The sequence below is a fragment of the Podarcis erhardii genome (assembly GCF_964252035.2).
Source record: "Podarcis erhardii genome assembly, chromosome: 1".
In the NCBI taxonomy this organism is placed as follows: Eukaryota; Metazoa; Chordata; class Lepidosauria; order Squamata; family Lacertidae; genus Podarcis; species Podarcis erhardii.
This window is the reverse complement of record NC_138497.1, coordinates 67,592,783-67,616,735: the sequence shown is the minus strand read 5'-3', so window position 1 is coordinate 67,616,735 and position 23,953 is coordinate 67,592,783. Positions and strand designations below refer to the sequence as shown.

General features: G+C 42.1%; 1 protein-coding gene across 5 annotated transcripts in view; it reads right to left on the bottom strand.

Annotated features, from left to right (window-relative positions):
- The window catches only part of SYT9 (synaptotagmin 9), an 85,210-nt gene that overhangs the window by 30,903 nt on the left and 30,354 nt on the right, over positions 1-23,953 (bottom strand). For all 5 annotated transcript variants that reach the window (XR_014150308.1, XR_014150309.1, XM_081835350.1 and 2 more), the window contains exons 2-3: positions 10,310-10,655; positions 6,818-7,364 (exon numbers count right to left, since the gene is read on the bottom strand). Coding sequence is in view for 3 of the 5 variants with exons in the window: in XM_081835350.1 (XP_081691476.1) it covers positions 6,818-7,364; positions 10,310-10,655 (893 nt within the window). In the remaining 2 variants the exon portion in view is untranslated. The remainder of the gene's footprint in view (positions 1-6,817; positions 7,365-10,309; positions 10,656-23,953) is intronic.

Here is a 23,953-nt window from a genome sequence, read left to right as displayed (position 1 = left end):
TGTGAAATTTACATCTCTTGACTCTCAACACTTTTTTATCTGCACAAGACCTACAGGGCCAAGACCTTGTTTAACCTTCCTTGCATACTTGATTAAAGAAGGAATGCCAAAACCAGATGTCTTTCTTTCCACCCCTGCAAGCCATCTATATGACAGATTTTTCTACCTACTCCTGAGGCTCTAGTCCACCCACCTGGAGCCCTCCAGTTGCAGCTGCCATCAGTCCCAGCCAGGATGGATTGAAAAAGGTTGCTCTGGCCATATAGATAGGTAAAATGATGCAACTTGAAAGTATTAATAAATGTCATATGTGACACTTGATTATTGGTCTGAGGACAGCCTCCAGCCAGCCCTCACACTGCTCTTGCCAACTGTTCATGCCATCTCAGAAAAGTGAGGCAAGGACACATATTCAGCAAAGTTTAGTGCATAGTGATCTATGGACAGCTTCATGTGCAGAATGGAAATGGTGCAAAAACACACAAAGTGGATTACATTCCCATGATTTCTTTGCATTGCAGGTTTTAGGTTACATGCATTAATCCCGTATTTCCCTTTGGGGATTCCAAAAATTCTTGCAGAGAAATAATTGTATCATAGAATTGTAGTTAGAAAGGACCTTGAACATCATCTAGTCAACCCCCTGCAATTCAGGAATCTCAACTAAAGCATCCATGACAGATGGCCATCCAACCTCTGCTTAAAAACCTGCAAGGAAGGAGAGTCTACCACCTTCTGAGAGAATCTGTTCATTGTTGAATAGCTCCTACCATCAGAAAGTTCTTCCTGATATTTAATTGGAACCTCCTTTCTTGTATCTTGAAGCCACTGGTTCGGGTACTATCCTCTGGAGCAGGAGAAAACAAGCTTGATCCATCACCCATGTGGCAGCCCTTAAGATATTTGAAGATGGCTATTGTATTGCTTCTCGGTCTCCTCTTTTCCAGGCTAAACACACCAAATTCCTTCAACCATTTCTCCTAAGGCTTGGTTTCCAAGATCTTCGATAATCTTGGCTGCCCTCTTCTGCACATGTTTCAGCTTGTCATTATCCTTCTTAAATTGTGGCACCCAGAACTAGACACAATACTTCAGGTGTGGTCTGACCAAGGCAGAATAGAGGAGTACTATTACTTCCCTTGATCTGGACACTTTACTTCTGTTGAGGCAGGCTAGAATAGAATTAGCTCCCCCCCCCCCCCGCATCACACTGCTGACTCATGTTAAGCTTGTGGTCTACTAAAACCCCTAGATCCTTTTTACATGTACTACTGGTAAGCCAGGTGTCCCTCATATTTGTGCAGCTGGTTACTCTTGCCTAAGTATAGAAACTTACACTTGTCCCCATTGAAATTCATTCTTGCATGTATGTAGCTCTGTATATATGTAGCTCTACTCACTGCTACTCTATAATTTAGTGTAGATCTATTTCTTATATATTTTGTCCCTACTGAGATTCATTTTGTTAGTTTTGGCCCTGTTCTCCAATCTGTTAAGGTCATCTTGAATCCCGATTCTGTCTTCTGCGCCAGTAGTTACCCTCCCAGTTTTATGTCATCTGCATATTTGATGAACAACCCTCAATTCTTTCATCCAAGTCATTTATAATATGTCAACAACAATGGGCCCAGGACAGAACCCTGTGGCGCCCCATTTGTCATTTTTTTACAGAATGGCAAGGAATTATTAGTGAACACCCTTTGGGTTCAGTCAGCCCACCAGCTACAAATCCACCTGACAGTTCCCTTGTCTATCCCACCTTTTACAGGAATATCATGGGGAACTTTGTCCAAAGTCCTACCGAAATCCAGATACACTACATCTGCTGTATTTCCCTGATCCACTAAGCTTTCTTTCAAAAAGAAAGAAATGAGATGACTTGTAATCACAGTATCGTTTTCTAAGTGCTCACATATCAACTGTTTAATGATCTTTTATAGGACCTTTTCTGGTATCAGTGTAAAGCTCACCAGTCAGTTGTTATCTGGGTCTTTTTTGAAGATGAGGTCAGCATTTGCCTGCCTCCAGTCTGCAAGGACCTCACTTGTTCTCCAACAATTCTAAAAGATTATAGATTATAGAGAGGCTCTGTGATTACACCTGAAAGCTCCTTTAATACTCTTGGGTGCAGCTCATCGGGCCCTGGAGATTTGAATTCACAAAACTGTCCTACAGGAGAAGGAGCTTGTCAGAAGACTGTGACATAATGCATTTTTTTATTATTAAAGAATCAAGTTAGGTAATTGCAAGGGGCCTGAATGCATTTCCTTCTCGTGTTTCCCCCTTTATTTCTTTTAGCAGAAGAAATTGCTCCTCTCCTCCCCACAAAGCATCGCTGGATAAATGACTTCCCTATGAAACTGAGTGCAGCTTGTCCTGGGAAACTATTTCAGGGCAGGAGCCACTCAGAAATCTCAGCGCACATATGGCTTGTAGATCAGCCTGCTGGATTAGTCAATGATATGTTTCAAGTTTTCAGTGATTGCTGTACCTGTTTTGTGCTGCATCAAATACATGCTCTCAGCTACAAAATAAATAAATAAAATGTCTTAAGAAGCAGAGCACCTCAGAATTGAAAGGACTGTTATCTTTCCTGGTTTTTCTTTTCTTTTTTGTTAGACTGGTTTTCCTCCTCATTATCAGCTTATGAGAGCAGATACACTGAGAAATGACAGATTCTTCTTCTAGGTATAATCTTTTGCAATCACAGACAACATTACGATATTGTCTCGAATTAGAGCAATCTTTGAAATGATATAATAATCTGCTGCAGACAATGTAGGAAACTTTTACTTTGATCGGAAGAGGGATAAGGGTATAATGCTGTGGAACTAGAAGCTATTAATTCCATGCAGGTTTTTGTTGCTGCTCCTGAGTAGGGTAGCTTGATTTAAACCAAGTACATTTTCAAATCAGCAAGAGAAGAAACCAATTTTCATCAGTGATTCAAATCAGCTCGCCCATATTCAGCTGTATTTCCTAAACTCCTCCTTGGCCCTGCATCCTGGTTTGTCCTTCCATCTGGACTTATTCTAAACATAAACTGGAAAAAATTATACTCAAGATTTTGCCAATGTTTGATTACAATGATAATCCAATATGTTTCTGTGATTATGATTACCTTGACATGCTTACTATGTTTAATTAATTACACCTAGATACCTGTTTGTCCTCTAAGGAGATCAGGAGAGTGTACATACAGCTCCCAGGCAGGCTCTGCTTCTGGGGAGCATTTAGGGTGAAGCTGGATTAGCTTCAGCAGTAAAACTGCACCATACACCTTCCAAGAGTTATCTGCGCTATTTGCTGGAGGCCACGCGGGTGGCGCTGTGGGTTAAACCCAGAGCCTAGGGCTTGCTGATCAGAAGGTCGGCGGTTCGAATCCCCGTGACGGGGTGAGCTCCTGTTGTTTGGTCCTGCTCCTGCCAACCTAGCAGTTCGAAAGCGCGTCAAAGTGCAAGTAGATAAATAGATACCGCTCCAGCGGGAAGATAAACGGCGTTTCCGTGTGCTGCTCTGGTTTGCTAGAAGCGGCTTAGTCATGCTGGCCACATTACCCGGAAGCTGTACGCTGGCTCCCTCAGCCAATAAAGCAAGATGAGCGCCACAACCCCGGAGTCGTCCAAGACTGGACCGAATGATCAGGGGTCCCTTTACCTTTACCTATTATTGGGCTGCTCTTGAAAGGGTCCCCTTTTTGGGGGGTAACAATGGCTCAGGGTGGCCGGTCTTTTCCTGTGGGCATTGCAATAATCCATCTAATCTCCATGGTGAGATCATATAAACATTGAAGTGGGGGCCTAACTCGTCATGGGAACTCCTCAGTTTTTCATGGTAGGACAAGACTTGCCTATTTACATTGCCTTCTGGTGACTAGGGTTTGGGGGGGGGGGAGATGTTTAAATGGATAATAATCCCTTGGATAGTGTTGACCCAAATAATGCCAACACCAGTCCCAAAGCAGAAGTAAAATGCCGTTGGTTATATGGTAAATATATTTTGGGTCAAAATACATAAAATACATTTCCTTTTGAAGTTTGAAACAGCCAAGATTTAGAGTGGAGTATGGTCAAAATGTGTTTTGTTTTCTGTCTTCTATAATAAATCAGTTCTGTTTTCCTTATCACACAGCTCAGTTGAAAGGTTCATGAGCTCTGGCAAGATTCCACATATTTGATAGAATGAATTTTATGCTGCTTTGGAGGGTACAGAACAAGGAGTTGAGGTTGCATTTACAGTGTTTGAGAACAACCTCAGGGAAACGTAGGGAAACGATAACTAAAATATGCAAGAGTTCTTGGTTTATATTGTTAGCTGTCCATAACTTTAGTGCCTGAATCACACTGCAAATATTCAAAGACTATAAAGCTGTAATATCTTAATTTGAAAACAGTGTGCTGTAAAAACGTCGTTAATCTTGAGTTTTTCATCAAGGAAGTTTCTAGTTGGGTTATGGCTCCTGCGGAGACTCATTTGCACTTGGGGGGGGCCATGTCCCACAATCAAAATAAATACCAGAATCCCTTGATCAATTTGTACAAACCAGGGTCCACATAATAGATCAATGGCAGTGTATCCGAAGTTAAATCACTTTCAACCAATTTCCATCTGAACAACAAAATGAAGAATGTGTATGGAATGTACAGATGTGCTAAAATTCTGCTCTGCATGTAACTAATTCGGATGCTCTGCTGTTAGCCTGAAAAGTATCCAGATAAAAATGTGTGGACTTCATAAGATTATAGTGTCTTGGAGGAAATTAACTACTTTCTGATTTGTGAAACCAGTTTTGTTGCTTTTGTTAAATTATTTACTTGTGGTTTTTATCTTGTATTTTATTCTGTGAACTGCCCTGAGATACTCTGATGAAGGGTGGTATATAAATTTAATAAATAAAACAATAAATAAAATGGACACAGTAGCATCCAATGATACAGCTTTCACCAGCAAGGATCTGGTTTTGTTGTTTTTGCTGCTGGTGAAATTGTTAACCGCCCCTTAACTGTTAAGAAGAAATGTTTGCCTGTTAGGAATATTTAAGGCCTTCTGAGATTATAGGTTTCAAAATTTAGGGTCCATAACTATTTCTATTGTGGAATTAGTGCCATGGATTTTAAGAGAGAAACAGATTGATGCTTTGAAACCAGAAGTCTCTCATCTAGTAAGTATATAGTGCATCATTTCATTTAATGCGAAGTTAACTTTGTACATTATGGCTACCGAATCTTTGCTTAATGACTGGGTAATTGCCTATGGATTGCTGCCTGTTTGCTGTCATAAAAATACCGCCCCCAATCAAGCTTCCGCCCTGACCGCTGTATGCAGTGGTGGCAACACTGTTCCATATAGTCTTACCAGAGGTTTGGGAGGTTAAGATTGCTCCCTTAGGCTTAAGAACAGTAGGAATAGATGCTTGTAAATAACAACAACAACAACAACAACAACAACAACAACAACAATTCATTACTTATACCCCGCCCATCTGGCCGGGCTTCCCCAGCTTCACAGAAAAGGTAGGTTTCGAGGACAGAAAGTAGGAAAAGTGGAATTATGATGACAGTTCCATGCATGAGGGGCAGCAAGGAAGCAGAAGACCTTCAACAGCTGAGGATGGCAGAGCTTCAATGTTATCCTAAAATGTTTTCCTTCCCCTTGTTTGTGAATAACCTCATGAGACAGCTGCTGGTGCAATACTTTGTAAAGAGAGGAGAGGAAAACTATATGGAGAGTACAGTAGATGAAAGCCTCACAAAATGCTGTGGCTAGACCAGGCTTCCTCAAACTCGGCCCTCTAGAAGATGTTTTTGGCCTACAACTCCCATGATCCTAGCTAGCAGGACCAGTGGTCAGGGATGATGGGAATTGTAGTCTCAAAACATCTGGAAGGCCGAGTTTGAGGAAGCCTGGGCTTGACTGCTGGTGGGGTCAGAATACTACCAGCATATAACGCCAGGGTTTAAAAGTTTGCACCAGCTGCCAAAACGCTATTGGGCAAAGTTTAAGACTACGGTGTTAAGCAGTACATAAACTGTTGAAGTAAGTAATAATGAATAAATATTGTATTTTTCTACAACTCCACGGTCAAGAGACAAATATGTGGTTCTCCAGTGCTGTAGTGGTAAATTTTAAAGGGAGGAGCTCATCATGTTCCAATCTCCATGCTCCCAAGGAGAGTTTAAAACGCAGTGACTGTGCTTCAGTTCACCTATTGTTTAGGAGAGAGCAAATTACGTAGGTTCACCTTTAAATGCGAACTGAATCAAATTTCTCCCTTATCCCTAAATACAATTTATTAGGATCAGCATTGCTGCTCTGCTGCGCAGTTTCCTGCAAGGAAAAAAGTCTCCTAGGTTGGTGAAGTCTTCAGAGCTGTCCAAAGATTATGGACATGTATCTATCAAACTGCACTTACAGAATCAAGAATGCCTCTTGGAAAGCAATGGGGGTTGGGAATGTAACTGGAATTCTAGCTGGAAAATGTAAGGCAATAATTTTTATCAGAACAGAACACACGAGCCTACCAATCTCTAAAAAGTTATCAATTCTCTGTGATAAATCATATAAGCAAATGGAAAATCAAATTAGCAAGGAAAATAATATTTAAGCATGAAATTCAGGGGAAAGGCACACGCTTTTATATAACACCACAGTAATTCCTCCATATAGAATGTAGTCTTTGGACTAAGTCAGTTTCAGGTAGATACAATAAGGGGTGACTTTCATCACAAATCAACCACTTTGACAGCAGATAAGCTGGACAACAATGCAAAGAGGCAGAAAATAAAATCTCAAAATAAAAAGAGGGGGTCATACTTACATTGGTGACATATTCAATATCCTTCCAAAGATTACACTCCCTGGGAAAGTCTGACAACTCTAAAAAATTATCCACTATCACTTGGCCAATCAAGTCATGCCTGGAGAATCGGTCAAAGTCATATACAGAGAAGTGGAGTTTCCTCGTGCTCAAATCATTGTAAGGAACAGGAAATAAAAAAACTTCATCAAACACTGGGTTTAGGGTCTTTCTATGCACTTTAGTCTGGTGTTTTGTTTTCCTATCTGGAAGTAAGTAGATCTTGACATAGGGGTCTGAAGTCCCAGAGAAGTCCTTTGCTGGCAAGTTGACAGCTTTGTGAATCTTCACTATCAGTTGCTCCAAGTCACAATCGTATTTCACAATAAAGTTGAGCTTCCCACAAGATTTGCTATTGTTCCTCCTCCCATCATCTGTGTCCACCGATCTTTGTTTATACAGCTCTGGCTTGATGCGCCCAATCCCTGTCAGCTGCTCCTGCTTTTGGATCTGCTGGATGTTGAAGTCTGGGTTTGAGAGATTGAGCTGCCTTCGAAATGAATTATGCCTTGAATAAAAACAACAAAACAGACTGGATTAGACAGGTGGGATTACAGCATCTCTACAGTGTTAAAGGAAATAAAAAATATATAATTAAAAAAAATGAAAGCTGAAATCATGATTTTGGACAATTAAGAACGTTTTTGATATAGTTTCTCTACCACACCACTCATCCATGCAACTTGTATCAGTCATTGTGGACTTCTTACCAATCATGCTTCTAACTTGACTGCATCCTCTCTTTCCAATCACCTGCATCACCTGGGCAACAGGTAAGAGGTTGGTGGTGCTTTCCCCCCTTTGAAATTTCCACTATCCCTTGATGGTTCCTCTCACTGTTAACCTAGCTGGAAGCAAATTTTACATTGCCTCTCGATCAAAATATTAATCTAATTCATCCTTGATCCCTTCAACAATTTATGTGGATACCACAGCTTTCACACTCAGTTTCTGACTATGGGATCTCATGCCCTGCTGCTGCTGTGTTCTGTTCTTCCAGTTGCTCCACCTATATAGGTCATTCATCTGTTCTAAATCTCGCCAGAGGTCAAAAGTGCCTTGCTACTCCCCGAGGTACCTTGGCTCTCGAACTTAATCCGTTCCAGGAGTCCATTTGACTCCCAAAACCATTAAAATATCAAGGCGTGGGAGCCGATTTGTTTGGGAGCTAAGCTGTTCAAGTACCAAGGTACTACTGTGCACAGCAATATAAACAGGTACGCATTTATCTACTCAATGCACCTTATGGTTTTCATTACCATAAGATGTGGTATAGCCACGATACTAATAGCTTTCGAAAGGCGGGGACAAGTTTATGGTAGATGAGTGTAATAATTACTATTCATTATGATAATAAAAAAATGACCGCCTAAGGTGCCCCATTGGCAGAAGCCCTGTGCAAGAACGTCTGCTTGCACAATTGGGATTCCCCTTCTCCTCTCCCTATCTGCCCCTTAAAACTGGCTCAGGAGGGAGGTCAGGAAAAAAACCCCCAAACAGTGTGCCAGGGAGGAGAGGGAGGTCATTCCATCCCACAAGCTAAAATGCTTTTGCAGATCATGCGTATCACCACAATGTGGAATTTCACCCCATGTGTTTGGAGAGATAATATACCTTTGTTTACCAGATGATGGGGCAAACTGCAGAGGAAAGCTATCTTCATCATGTCTCGCTTGTGAGGTGGTTGGACACAGTCAACAAGACTGAGCTGCACTGGGTTAGCCATAGATCTGATACAGTTCAGCACTTTTTTATGTTGACTCTACCACACCATCATTAGCTCTCCCATATTTTACATACACTCCTCTTCATGCAGTTTTGTTCAGTCAGTCTTCCCCCTTGGTGATTTCACCTCCCACCCACTCCACCAAAGCTGTGGCTAATACCTAGCACTTCCTATTTCAAACTCTCGCAAGTGTTTTGTTAACCTGTTCTATTTTTGTTGAATTCTTTGCAGGGCTATATCAGCACCCACAGCTGCAGAGGTAAGTGAAAATGAACATACTTTGCAAGATTAAATTGAGGCAGCCCTTCAGTTACTATAGGTTTTCAACAACCTGGCAATTACGTCTAGCTCATAAAACAGCAAAAAATGTGGGGGGCTCTTTCTATACGTTGCCTGCAAACGTCCAGCTGCTACGGCAACATTTGCAAAAGTACATCCATTCAAGTCTGACTCGCTAATTCTCTGCAATATTACTAAAAGCTTAACTGTTCCTGAACTGTTCCTGTTATTTGGGGCAAGTGCTTAGTCAGCATGCTCAGCTTTTTTTATTATTATTATTGAGAATAGGATTTTTTTGATACAGGTAAAATAACATAAATAATGATGGTATAAAAGCTTACAACTAACAGGTGAGTCAGAATGTTTGTATAGATTTCTCAAACCAAACATCTATGACACTTTTCAGATCAAGGTGGAATCTACACACATATAAAAACTGTTCTGAAAATGCTACTTTTAAAAGCGTTTTTAAAAATACAGTACATTGAATTTTCCAAAAGGCTCATCATCGCCATCTAGTGTCACCTTGTGTATTGCACTTAAAACACACCTAAAATGTTTTATTTGCAGCTGTATCGCTGAGTCCCAAGTTGTAGCCAAAACTGTATACAAGGAAGAAAGGTGTGATGGATGATTTCACGAGTTCTAAAATTGTACTGAAATTACATGACTTTGACCCACATTATGAAAACACCCTGAAATGCATTTACCCTCCCTTTTTTTGTAAAAAGGAGGAAGAGGAGGTACCAAGCAGTAATAAATGGGATGACATAGTGTGGACAATTTACTGATTTGCAATCCTTTGGGATATTTTCCATCTTCTGAAGCACTAGCTATAATGATGCAGACCAACACACAGCCACAAAGTGTCAAGGGGTACCCAAGAGACTCTGCCTCCCTTGCTTCACACAGGATGCTGATTTGTGACCCAGTGTGAGGAAGGTGGCCAGGCAAGCCTCAGGCAGTTGGAGAAAATGAAGTGATCCCCTTGGTTCCTTCTCCTAATTCCCATTCTGAATAGAGTAAACTGTAGTGGTCCTTTCTTCCTTGGCTTCCCCTTTCCTCTGGCCTTTTATGTTTGATCCTCCAGCCACACCGGTTTGCTGGCTCCTTTGTCTCGATTACAACCAGGCCTTTACTCAAAAGTATTTAGAGTGTACTTTTATTCACAAGGCCCCTCTCAGGCTCATGGGAACTGGTGAATGAAGGCAAGGGGATGCATTGGTTGCCCATCTCTCCCATGATCAGGAATGCTATCTCTAAATTAGTCTCTGATGCCTTCTTCCTTCCCCATCAAGAATCCTGCTCCTGCACTTGATAAAGCAAACACAAACCTCCACCTGTGCAGTCCTTGGTGACTAAGGAGCCTGTTAGGTAAGGGATACTTTTTGGCACAGTAAAGCTTTTTTACTTTGGGGGCAACTCTGTTCCTTACTGGAGCTACTGACCGTGCAGAAGGAGTTGGCTCCGTGATCTGTCGATGCATCCGGACATTATGCACACAGTTTTCCTTGGTCCCTGCCTTAGCGTCCAAAGGGATGTCAGGGGACGTGTGGCTAATCTTCATGGAAGAGTCGGGGTAGGTGGTAGGTTGTCCCAAGTAATCCTCGCTATACTCGTGGTCATTGGTCTCTGTGTCTGTATAGTTCAGGGACTCCTGCTTGTCTTTGTTTCCAGGCAGGCCACGTTCTCGCCAAGGAACCCAACACAGCTTCCAGGACACAAACAGAGACACCCCAAACAAAGCAAGTCCACATGCTGTGACAACTAAGGACAGTAAACTCACTGTGATATCTGAAAAGAAGAAGGAAAATAAACACATGTCAACACTGGAAGGAAAAATCAGAGGCTTTAACAGAAATAAACCTTGGGTGAAGGGCGGTATACCAATTTAATAAATAAACAATTTTCTTTGTGCATAGAAGCTGCTGTGTAGGTAAAAAATTTGGTACTGTTTTCCTTCCCAACTCTCCACTCAAGAAAAAAAGACATATCATCAAACTAGCACAGGACTTTGTGATGCTCACCAAATGCTGTTTTACAAGACACGTTGATTTATCATCCAGACTTCAAGAAAACCTAAAGCCTCTGCTTTATGTCATCTGTCTCCCTGCTCCAACATCTGTCTCTGTCTCCCCTGCTCCACTATTTCCACACTTCCTCCTCCTCTCTCCTATTCTGCAGGCCCCTTTGCACACACACCTCGTTCTCCCTGCACAAATGTAATACCTGGAGAGAGCAGGGGTGTAGGAAGGGGGTGCAGGGTGCCACCGGGTGTCATCCTGAAGGGGTTGACATTTGGCATGCCCCCCCAACCTGGGACTCCCCCAAGCCCGGTGAGCGGCAAAGCAGCGAGCGGCAAAGCTGCAGCTCTCCCTCTTCCTCTGGCTCGCTGTAGGGGAGGATCGCGGCGCCACACTGAGGTCGGCCCCTGGGGAGGATCGTGCAGCCACGCCAATCGGCCCTGTGGGCGGATCGCCCCACCCCTGGGTGCACGGCATGTGTGCCACTCCAGGTGCCAGGGCACCTAGCTCTGCCCCTGGGAGAAAGAACATTGTTACAGCAGGAAAACAAACAGAATAAAAGCTTCTGCCGTGCACTGCTTGTTTTTAACACGGTTTACAGTTGATCTGTTTCATACTGCCATCATGGTACATCTGCAGCAGCACAATTAAAAGCCTTCATCTGCCCCAGCTGCAACAAAACATGTCTCTTCCGTACTGGTCTCTACAGCCACAGCAGGCTCCGACGGTTTTTTTTATATATATATATAAATATTTATTAAGGTTTTTAAATATAAAACATAATAAACAATCTTACTTCTTTCACAACAATTTCATCACTTCTTTGGGCTCCCTCACGTCTCCCGCTCCCATTTACATCGTTAAAAAAATTTTTCAAAACAAATTATCAACTTGTTTACAATCTCATGTCCACTCACACATATAATCTAGCGCTTCTTCCAAAAAGTTTTATATTTTCTTTAGTCTCACTTATCATCAAATTTAAATCTAGTTTAGTGGTGGCCAATTTTTTATAATCTAGCATCCTTCTTAACATTCAACCAAATTACAATGTTTTTGTAAATACATCTTGAATTTCTCCCAGTCTTCCTCCAACTTCTCTTCTCCCAGATCACGGATTCTGCCGGTCATCTCGGCCAGTTGCATATAGTCCATCAGCTGCATCTGCCACTCTTCCAGTGTGGGTAGATCTTGAGTTTTCCAGTTTTTTGCGATAAGAATCCTTGCTGCCGTTGTTGCATACATGAAAAATGTTCGATCCTTCTTTAACACCTTCTGGCCGACAATGCCCAGAAGAAAGGCCTCTGGTTTCTTTGTGAAGGTATACTTAAATACCTTTTTCAGCTCATTATATATCATTTCCCAGAAGACCTTCACCTTAGGGCATGTCCACCAGAGGTGAAAGAATGTTCCTTCATTTTCTTTACATTTCCAACATTTATTATCAGACGAATGGTATATTTTGGCAAGTTTAACTGGGGTCATGTACCATCTATATATCATTTTCATAACATTTTCCTTCAGAGCATTACATGCGGTGAAGTTCAGCCCAGTGGTCCACAACCTTTCCCAATCCTCAAACATAATGTTATGCCCAGCAGGCTCCGACGGTTTGACTTCACTCCCAAAGGCTCATTCCTCCATTGTCTCTTGAGACAGATGGATGCCAACTGGCATTCGGACACCTCTTGGAGCCTAATGGATGGTAAGACAAGGTATCAAGATTTTACATAAATGAAATAATAAAAAGCCTGTTTCCCTTTTTGTTTCGTGTGTGAGTGTCTCACGGTGTATGTTGTGTACTGAAGTTCTCACCCTGGGCCAGCAGGGGGATACTGTAGATAGTTTTCACTCAGGTCCACGTCAGTTATTTTAGGCGGGAAACCCTGGGTTGTTGTTGCTACAATGTTGACAGCCGGCTGCCTATAAAAGCAGGCCGGCTGAGCTGTTTGCTGTTCAGTTCTGTCCAAATAAAGAGCTGCTCTGGAGAAATCGCTGTGTCATCTGCTATGTTCGCCCACAACCTAACAGTTTATACACACACACACACACACACACACACACAAGAACATCACACAGCCTTCAAAGAATGTACGTGATTAACATAGAAGATGTTGCTGAAATTGTGAAAAGTAGCTGTTTCTCTTTTCAAAACAGCTGCAAGAGGGCAGGTGCTTTTTGTCATGCAGGACGATTTACCCTTTTGTGGATAATAATGTCAGGCTTTTATTTGGGTACTCATTCACAAGGCCCTCAAATAAATTTTAGCAGGGACCTCCCAAGGCAGTACAACAATCCTTGTTGGTGACTAAGCGGCAACAGAAAGAAGAAAGGCCTTTTGTATTGTACATGGTAAGTGGAAGTCAAGAGTATTTCCATGTTTCCAAAAACCCGATGGCTATAACAACCCACAGTCTATAATTTTGGGTAACAACCATCCCTCTTTCAAATTGTTCTTTAACCTGGAAGCCTCCAAATGGCTCACCTGTTTTCCTGGGGTGTTCTAAGTCACAGGGAACTGACAGAATAGGCAATTTGCTCACCTTTCACAAAATCCTACTATTATCTTATCTTGTAGCCATGCTGACACATCTGGGTTACTACAGAGAGAAACAACAGAAAGAGGCTAAAAGAAACAGCCATTTACGGAGATTTTTGCAAAGCTTCTTAAATATGTGCTGCACCAAATATACAGAAAACATTCACAAACAGTGAAGCGCTACTTGGGGAAAGGCAGCAGTGGGGTGCGGGTGGGGAGAGAAAGAGAGCCTTGCAGGTATTTTTAAAGGGTTACAGGAGAGCTACTAACGGCCATGTGGGACAGAGGAAGGCTGCTCAGCTGCTAAAGAACGATTAAAAATAAAATCACAAAACTGTGTGGGAAATGAGACTGCTCTTTTCACGCAATGCCCCGTGCTTGGGAGATTTATACAACCACAGCCTCATTCCTAGCCCCATCCCTGATGATGTGCTCTCTTCCCCCATGACATCTAGGCATGGTGTGTGATGTCTGTAATGGGCAAGTCTTCATATGTACTGTTGAAAGCATCTTCCTTTCTTCACAGATACCTAGGGCTCAAGAGGTGTGATGTTGCAGGTGGGGCCAGGAGGCGTGGCCTCCTTCCTGCATCTATATGTTTAGCCAGTGCTTTTTTTCTAGAAAAATAGGTGCCAGTAGATACCATGAAGTTTTTACAGTAAATGCCACACTTTTTAACAACAACAAAAAGAGGTGCGGGTGCTGCATATCCTCAAGTACCCCCTGAACCCCTACTACGTTTAGCTATAGGTGTGGAAGGCAATTTCTGAGAAGGGACAACTACTGCAATGGAATTGCTAGCTTCTAGAGCAGGCATAGGCAACCTCGGCCCACCAGATGTTTTGGGACTACAACTCCCATGATCCCTAGCTAACAGGACTAGTGGTCAGGGATGATGAGAATTGTAGTCCCAAAACATCTGCCGGGCCGAGGTTGCCTATGCCTGTTCTAGATTGAGGAAGAAGGAAAAGTAATCTCCTCTCACTGACTGCTAGGAAACTGTGACCCCAGCAATAGGAGTTCTACACCAATGGGGTTCCGGCAGCAGTGAAGAGACAGTCAAAGTGTAGTAAGGATGCCCTACAAGAAACTTTGCAAAACGACTCACTATTTCATTTGTTTATTTTTATTTTCTGCCCCTCTATCAGAAATGGTTCACGAGGCAGTTAACATTAGAAGGAAAAGAACGCACAACTCAAGCAAACAACAAAAGATGCAAGCTCCCCACCTACAGAAAGTGAGCAAATCAAGAAGAGGTGTGTGTGTGTGTGTGTGTGTGTGTGTGTGTGAGATCAATGAACTAGGGGGACTAGGCTGGTCTCCCAAATATTCTCAGTAAATTAGACTATTAAATCCTGGTGCCTCCTTCCCAAAGTCCAGGAAGCTCCTGCCCAGCTTAGGGAGGGAGGTGTGATGCTCTGGTGGGGTGCAAGAGCCCTCTGGCCACCTTCCCAAAGCCCACCTGGCTTTGGGAATGAGGCAGAAGGGCTCCAGCATCTTGTCAAAGCCCTGGTGCCTACTTCCCAAAGCCCAGGGAGCTTCTGCCCAGATTTGGGAGGGAGGCACGGTGCCCAAACATGGGATATCAGGATATCACCCTCCCTGAATCGCCCTCACAAGCTGGTGCCTGTGGCCCTAACTGTCCCCTATGAAAACTTTCACTGGACGCCACTGATCTCTTGAGGATATATTTGTAGTCATGCATTTAGGAGACACTAACGGATGAGTAGAATGAAATGCTTTGCTTTTTCAGCACATTCCTTTTTTTATTCCTGTTATTTCTTTTAAGCTGATGTGTTTCATAGTTACACACACACAATTTACTATGACTAAATGGTGCTGCTGACAAGGCAATGGTTTGCAAGCAATCCCTTTGATTACTGAGTATATGATTCACACCTATTCCTTTCACTATTCATAGCTATTAAGTCCCTTGCAGCATCCTTGGAGTAGAGCTGCCTCAGGTAAGGAGTGTTCCAAGCAGTTGTCTCTCCAGCGTTAAAATACTCTATTCCTATGGAGCCGCCTTCATATTACTTACACTTGTGATTTACCCTCAACCTCACTACATCTTCCTTGGTGCAGCTCAGCTCCTCTGAACCTATTTATCTAGGCCTAAATATATTCCTGCAGGCTGTTATTTCTTGGCCTGGAGTCAGGAACTTGCACCTCCTTGCAACAGACCCCGGCTGCCCAAATGTACAGAAGCTTCAATGGAATTGTACAGTTTTCAGGCCTTTGTTAATCTTCAAGGTAAAGGCGATTTTTTTTCTTACAAGCTCACTTTTCAAAAGAATCACAATAGTGCACCAGCACCACAACAGCTGTAAAGGCCACAGCTCAGCTACATTGACAGTAAACACAAATTTTGGGGGCTATGTGTCCCACTTATTCTTGCAGATAATCAGAATCTCCTTTATATCATACAGGAGATTCTAAATATTAAGGCAGAGGAGAGGGGGCATATAATTCTACTATCGTAATGCCTGGAAATTCTAATCTTCACCATATCAAGGTATTTGTCCTATCTCCTTGGAAACTGGTGTGGCATAGTTACCTTGTGACTGTTACCAGCAGACCATCTCCGCGAAGGCTGAGATGGCCTATCAAAGCTTTCCTCCCCCTCCCTTTGCTTTTCTCATTTTCTATGGTGGTACATCAAGGTCAGCAGATGTGGTTCATGCACTGCTTCAAACCAGTGACCTTACTTTCCCAGGAGATTGCAGTCTCTCTGCTGTGTTTAAGGAGGTTTTCAACAATACTAGGTCATACTACTGTCAGGAAGAAAACATATTTTTACTGACTGCATTTTTATATGTATCTGTGTGAAATCAAACTCCTTTTTCCCCAGCCCTACCTGCTTAAGATCTAAGAGTGTGAGCATCCCCAGAGGTCCAATTTATAGCATTCAGGCTCCTTATGCCTCCCCATAAGGAAGAGTAAAAGCAGTAGTTTAAACTTTAAATGCTTCCACGTTTTCAGAAAACACATTTAAGGAGCACAGCCCCATTGTCATCCGTTGTTGTCTTTCCCAAAGGAGGGAATGCAAAGCAGAAAGGAGAGAGAGCACTAAAGAGTTACTAAATAGCATTAAACATTGAAGTGGCAGACAACTTAGAAATACACACACAAACAGAGAAAGGAGAAATCTGAACTACAAAGATGCGTTACATTCCCTTAGCTCTTTTATGTATACAAGAACCGGCTGCCTGTTTGTCACACTTATGCTCCCCCCCCCCCCCGCGCAATACCCCAAGTGAGCGGATTCAATGCACCTTGGCATTCCTACCTTCTACTGGCAATATAATTAGCACTACAAAACACCAAGGATAAGATAAGGCACTGGACAGCCATAACTCTTGGTGACCTGCCAGTCATTTGAAGCCACCAGTTAGGAGAGTGGAAAAATTTGATGAGATCCTCAGAGTTGGTATCCATCTGCCTTGGGGGAGAGTGCCTTTGCAGGTTGCAGCGCCTGCTGTGGCTGCAGAGACATGTTTTGTTGCAGCTGGGGCAGATGAAGGCATCCGGTTGTGCTGCTGCAGATGCACCATGGCGGTTCTTTCTGCACTCCTCCCATTGCGCATTAAAAATAGGATAAAGCCCAGTAATGCTCTTGCTTAACGGGAGATCCCAGTGCCAGCTACAGACAGACAGAGTGAGAGACTGTTTTGCTGTTCTGGAGGAGCTTTTCCAGCAACTCAAAGGGCGATGAGGTCTCGTCTCTTTAATGCTTTGCTTTCTATTCTTGCATAGCAAATAACCCCCTGATAAAGGATCAACTTGGTGTTTCTTTTATTGCCTTGAAAAAGAGCCCCTTTCCCTTTAGCAAGACAGCAATCCCACACAATTCTGGCCTACCTACATTAACTATGAACGGGACAATTTTCACACACACATAAGCAAACTCTAAGTAAACAGTGAACCGCATGGGAAAGGCATGGATAAGAGCAGCAAGTCATTTGGGAAGCAGCCCTCATAAACTTTCCACATTGCACTGCAGCAAGCTAGTTGTAATGGGGGTGAGGGGGAAGAGAAGTACTGTATAGCCAACAGCAAGTGCATCTGTGGGATTGCAACACATGTGGAATTGGATATATAGCACAAAATTCCGCTTACCTTGCTTCACGGATACAGAAAACTAACACATCGGCAATACCTAGTGGAAGAAGCCAGATGAGAAGCAAGTAACATTTCTCATGGCCAGGAAGTAAATTTTCAAAGGCATTCTCAGCTTTTTTTAACCTTACCTTACACTGCCTCCTATTTCCTGGAACATGCCGTTAAAGTCCACCAATCCACATACCCTCCATTCTTTGCCCCAAATAATAGGAATATAAGCAGCTGGCTTATATCAAGTCGACCACTGTTTCCTCTGGCTCAGTACTGCCTACACTCCCTGGCAGCAGAACTCCAGACAACTTTTCCAGCCATCCCTGGAAAAACTGGGACCGAATCTGGGATTTTCTGCATGCAGATTATGTGCTCTATTTAATAATTTCACAGCGGATCCTGGGACAAACAGACCATGGGCAGCACACACCTGTGTAATTATGGTTATTTTGGATAATTTTCTCCGAACCTGGAGTGCTATACTGCAGAAAGTACACAGTCCAGCATTAATACTATAGCTCAGAATAAAACACTAATATTTTTCTGTACAGCTAAGTACCATGTTTCAAGTTTCCCACTTTATGAGCCAAAAAAGGATGTCTGCAGATTGCTGAGTTGCTATTGAGTTTACGCCAAGAAGGAAGCCGCTTGTTTGAAAACAGCAAATGCATTCATGCTGGACATTTCTCTGCACCTGCTGTTCACCTCCCATTCTGCTTGGATTCAAAATGTTATTGAATTTACTATAGAAATATTAAGTACCCTTTACAAAAAGAAAAGATACAGACCTCTGCAGAGATTTCTGTAAGAAGGGACCTTTATCCCCTTGAAGTATGAAAAGATGCAAATGTCAGAAAATGTAAAATGAGCTTCCTGTGCCAACCCACTGAAAGAGAAAGGGCACTCTGAAATCTATCCACTTTTGCATGAAAAAGGCAAGAAGCCTTTAATCCTCACTAGGGCTAGAATATAAAATTTGATAGGTTACCATGAACTACAGCAATGGGAATACTTTTTATTACTTATTCATGATCTGACTTCTTTATTCACATAGCATCTTTTCTACTAAAAAGGGTGATGGAATAATAATAATTTTATTATTTATACCCCGCCCATCTGGGTGGGCTTTCCCAGCCACTCTGGGAGGCTTATAACATATCTAAAAACATAATAAAAACATCAATCCTTAAAAACTTCTCTAAACAGGGTTGCTTTCAGATGTCTTCTAAAAGTCAGATAGTTGTTTATGACATCTGAAGAGAGGGCATTCCACAGGGAGGGTGCCACTACCGAGAAGGCCCTCTGACTGTAACTTCACTTCTCGTAGCGAGGGAACCAGCAGAAGGCCCTTGGAGCTGAACCTCAGTGTCCGGGCTGAGTGATAAGGGTGGAGACGCTCCTATGGGTATACAGGACTGAGGACATTTAGGGCTTTAAATGTCAGCACCAACAATTTGAATTGTGCTCAGAAACGTACTGGGAGCCAGTGAAGATCCTTTAGGACTGGTGTTATATGGTTCTGGTGGCCAATCCCAGTCACCATTCTAGCTGCCACATTGTGGATTAGTTGTAGTTTCCAGGTCACCTTCAAAGGTAGCCCACATAGAGCGCATTGCAGTAGTCTAAGTGGGAAATAACCAGAGCATGCACCACTCTGGCGAGACAGTCTGCGAGCAGGTAGGGTCTCAGCCAGGATTAATGCATGATATTATCCCATTGCACCCTATTGCTTCTCACCTTGCAACAAAACAAAACAATGCAGGATTCTTAAAATAATTGAATAGGTTATAAACTTCTGTCAGATTCTTCCAGGCAAGTGGGTCTATAGGATTGCAGCTATAGGCACCTTTACTATACAACAAGAATCTGAAGAAGTGTGCATGCACACGAAAGCTCATACCTAGAACTAACTTAGTTGGTCTTTAAGGTGCTACTGGAAGGAATTTTTTTATTTTGTTTATACAACAAGAAGACACTGATCCATCACTAATTTGCAATTCTTAACAAAACAAATTCCTTCCAGTAGCACCTTAAAGACCAACTAAGTCAGTTCTTGGTATGAGCTTTCGTGTGCATGCACACTTCTTCAGATACACTGAAACAGAAGTTTCCAGACCCTTCTATATAGTGAGAAGGTGGGGAGGGGTATTACTCAGAAGGGTGGTGGGAATGGGTGATTGGCAGATAGCTGTGATGAGCCTGTTGACGACTCTTAACGACTGCAATAGGTCTTACAGGAAAAAGCAAGGGGTGAGAAGGTGAAAAATGTCTTTGTCATGTATAATGAGATAGGAATCCAAGGTCTTTGTTCAGACCAGGTTTCTCCATGGTTTTAAGTTTGGTGATAAGTTGTAATTCAGCAGCTTCTCTTTCCAGTCTATTTCTGAAATTCCTTTGTAGTAAAACAGCTACTTTGAGATCTTGTATAGAATGTCCTGGGAGATTGAAGTGTTCTCCTACTGGTTTCTCTGTCTTGTGATTCCTGATGTCCGATTTATGTCCGATTTATTTATTTATGTTCAATCTCCCAGGACATTCTATACAAGATCTCAAAGTAGCTGTTTTACTACAAAGGAATTTCAGAAATAGACTGGAAAGAGAAGCTGCTGAATTACAACTTATCACCAAACTTAAAACCATGGAGAAACCTGGTCTGAACAAAGACCTTGGATTCTTATCTCATTATACATGACAAAGACATTTTTCACCTTTTCACCCCTTGCTTTTTCCTGTAAGACCTATTGCAGTCGTTAAGAGTCGTCAACAGGCTCATCACAGCTATCTGCCAATCACCCATTCCCACCACCCTTCTGAGTAATACCCCTCCCCACCTTCTCACTATACAGAAGGGTCTGGAAACTTCTGTTTCAGTGTATCTGAAGAAGTGTGCATGCACACGAAAGCTCATACCAAGAACTGACTTAGTTGGTCTTTAAGGTGCTACTGGAAGGAATTTGTTTTGTTTTGACTATGGCAGACCAACACGGCTACCTATCTGTAATTGCAATTCTTAGTTATGTTAATCCAGAACTCTGCAATTTCGAAAGGGCAGCAGGCATAGGGAGTAAGCACTATTGAACACAATGGGATTTACTTCCAAGTAGAAATGCCTAGGTTTAATCTGTCTCTAAAAGTATATTGCTTTTAGAGACTGGTTTTGCAGATTGCTAACAATAATTAAAATGGACAGAACATTTCCTAATGACTATGGAAGCACACATGGAACTTTGAATCAGGCTGTTAAAAGTAGTACGGTAATTAAAACAATGAAGCTGGTCAATTGCAAAACAAGGAACAGGGTCCATTTTAACTTGCTGCTCTGCTCTGGTCCTATATGGTCACAAGGAAGCAACATTCTAGTCTGAGGAAAACTCATAAGTGGTTTATAAATCCTTCCCAGGGAACTCTACCAATTGCAGCTATGTAAGGACAAGATAGGTCTTCCAATGATTTTCCGCACCCTTAACAAACTACAATTCCCAGGATTCTTTGGAGGAAGTAACAACTGATAAAAGGGATTGACAATCTTTTAAATATACTGTATAGTGCAGCGAGGGCCCACAATCTAAGTAGACAGGAAGTCTTCCAGGAAAATAAACTTTGCATTTTATATCCAAGAATATCATGCAGAGAACACTATGCTCTCCAACCATTTTATATGATAAGTAAGAACTGACTATACTAATACAGTGGTACCTCAGGTTACACACGCTTCAGGTTACATACGCTTCAGATTACAGACTCTGTTAACTCAGAAATATTACCTTGGGTTAAGAACTTTGCTTCAGGATGAGAACAGAAATCGTGCTCCAGTGGCACGCCGGCAGCAGGAGGCCCAATTAGCTAAAGTGGTGCCTCAGGTTAAGAACAGTTTCAGGTTAAGAACGGACCTCCAGAACGAATTAAGTACTTAACCCGAGGTACCACTGTACAGAGTAGAGAACTGATAGTGGAGCCCCCCCCCCTTTTTTAAAAAAAAACACCCTGTCATTTTCCAGTTCTTTTTTCCATTAGATTACAATTCTTACCTAAAGGCCTACTTAATCTCTTCACAGTAATGCTGCCACAGGCAACATGAAGGATACAGCTATTCATGTCAATCATCTGTGCGTTCTAAATAAAGCATAGAGTAACACACCCATATTTCAGTTACGAGTCAAGAGACATTACACACATTTCTTGCTCTTTAGTACTCCTTCGTCTTTCCTTCCAGTCATTTGAACTAACATCTTAAAAAGCAAATTACCTTTCAACTACTTAATGCAGATTTTACACATACTTTCAGAATAAGGACAGCATAGTAATTATTTGTTATTTGCAGACTAGTTGTTCCGACAGGAACTCTGTGTATGTATGCTGATGTTTTTACACAGTCTCAAATTCAGTAGCCAAGTGACGGCAATGTGTAAAATAGAGAAAAGCTAATTGTACCAATCAGAATGCTTATTGTGTCTTTTCAACCGACTGACAGTAGGCACTGCCTTGTATCCAGTTAGTGGGGAGAAGAGAGAATAATGAAGTATTTTTCTTGTATACAATTTTAAAGGATCCTGCTGGGAGTGAGACACACATCCATATAAAATCTAGCACAAAGCAGCCCCAATCATAATCATAGTAATAACAGTTTAGTGCAAACACAATCAAACGCACAGAATGGATTGTTTAGGACGTCTTCGCAGACAGACAACAAATTGCTACTCTTGAATTGTTCTAATCTAATTACAACCACAGGTAAAATAATAAATAAATATGTTTTTGCTTATGCCCCATCAGAGTGGTTTACAATGTTGAAAACTTGCACCATAAATTTTACAAGGGTAAAGCTTGTAACAGCTTACTTTGAAAAAATAAATCAATACTTGAAAACTCCACACTGGAGCAACAAAGCTGGTTCTCCCCCCACCCCAGCTACCTCCAAAATTCTCACATTAAAAGGCGTTATTGTGCTTAACCTCCCACCCCAAAGAGAGATTAAATTCTCATAAATGTTATTTTATGGAACAGTTTTTGTTGGTGGTAGTCTATGCATTCTCTTGAGCTCACAGAACTGAAGGTTGGTATTTGATCAGTCCAACGCAAACACAAAAATCCTTGATCATTATATCCTTCATTATAAGATACTAAATTGTCACGTTGCATGTTTGCAAATTCATGGAGGCTTCATTATATCATTGCCTAAGAGATGGCAGAAACTGGATCCCATTCAAAATGTAAAATTCATGGAGAAAACCAATATTTATGAATACTTGATTAGGCTGTGAATCTGAGAATGCCATATAAAGCCAAAGCAATCAATGCTAAGTACCCAGCCTAGGAAGGAGACTGAGACTGAGAGAGATAGAATCCACAAGGGAGCTTCCTTCAAGCGCTGGGAAATGTGCTAAGAGGCCAGTGTTACCAGCAAAGATACACCAGTATTAGGAATCTGAAATCAAACCACGTGCATGGGATTTTTTTCAAACAGGTTCAAAGTACATTTTGCATATGAAATGCTATTCTCTTGACACTACCTTATTCTGCTGTGGAAGGGGATGGCTCCTCATTCCTGGTTCCGGAACAGCTGGTTTTGAAAAATGTTGCAGGATAAAACAACCGCCAGCAACCAGGCCAATTTACCTGCATTTCCTGCAACATCCATTTAACCTCTTCTTGTACCATTTCTAAAACACGCATCCAATTAAGCTTTACATAAAAGCTTTCCCATTTAGGGCAGCAAATTAAGCAAGAGGAGCTCCCACAGGGAATGTAAACAGCACTGTGTGATCATAGCTTAAAAGAGAGAATCTACAAAATAGGCAGCGATAGGGAAAGCAATGTTCTTGCGTCACTGATACCCACTCATAGTGACTGGGCATGCAATAAAGCTCAGAAATGGGGCCTGTTGGTTTCAAAAGCTTTATTTGCCTCTTTGTCACAGTTACTTTCAGTGAAAAATTGGAGTAGCAGTTCTGCTAATGGCTGAATACTAATTACAGATGGGATTCACCTAACCAACCACGTCAGCTGAAGGACTTCCTGCTTGTGCAACATAGATTTCCCTCCGTCTCTGCCCTCTGTGTTTCTGAAATTGGCTTGGGCGGCTGGGTGGAGAACAGGGTTCAGGGGAGAAGGGAGGATTGTCCCATCTGGCAAGGATGAATACTTGTGCAGACAGAACTACTGGAAAAATGAAATGTTGAATTCCACCCTACAAGAATCTGCAATCCCCAAAATCTAACCTGGCAATGACCTTTCGAGTTTTTCGATAAGCTGACAGGTCATACTGAATCCTAAATTCTTTGAACAGGTGCCTTGTAGCAGCTGGCAGTTAGAGGCCCCGTGAAGTAGCAGTTAGGATTCAGCTAGAGGTGATCTTTTCACTCTCACTGTTACTGTTGTTTACACACAGGTATTACCTTTTTCTTTTTTCTTTTTAA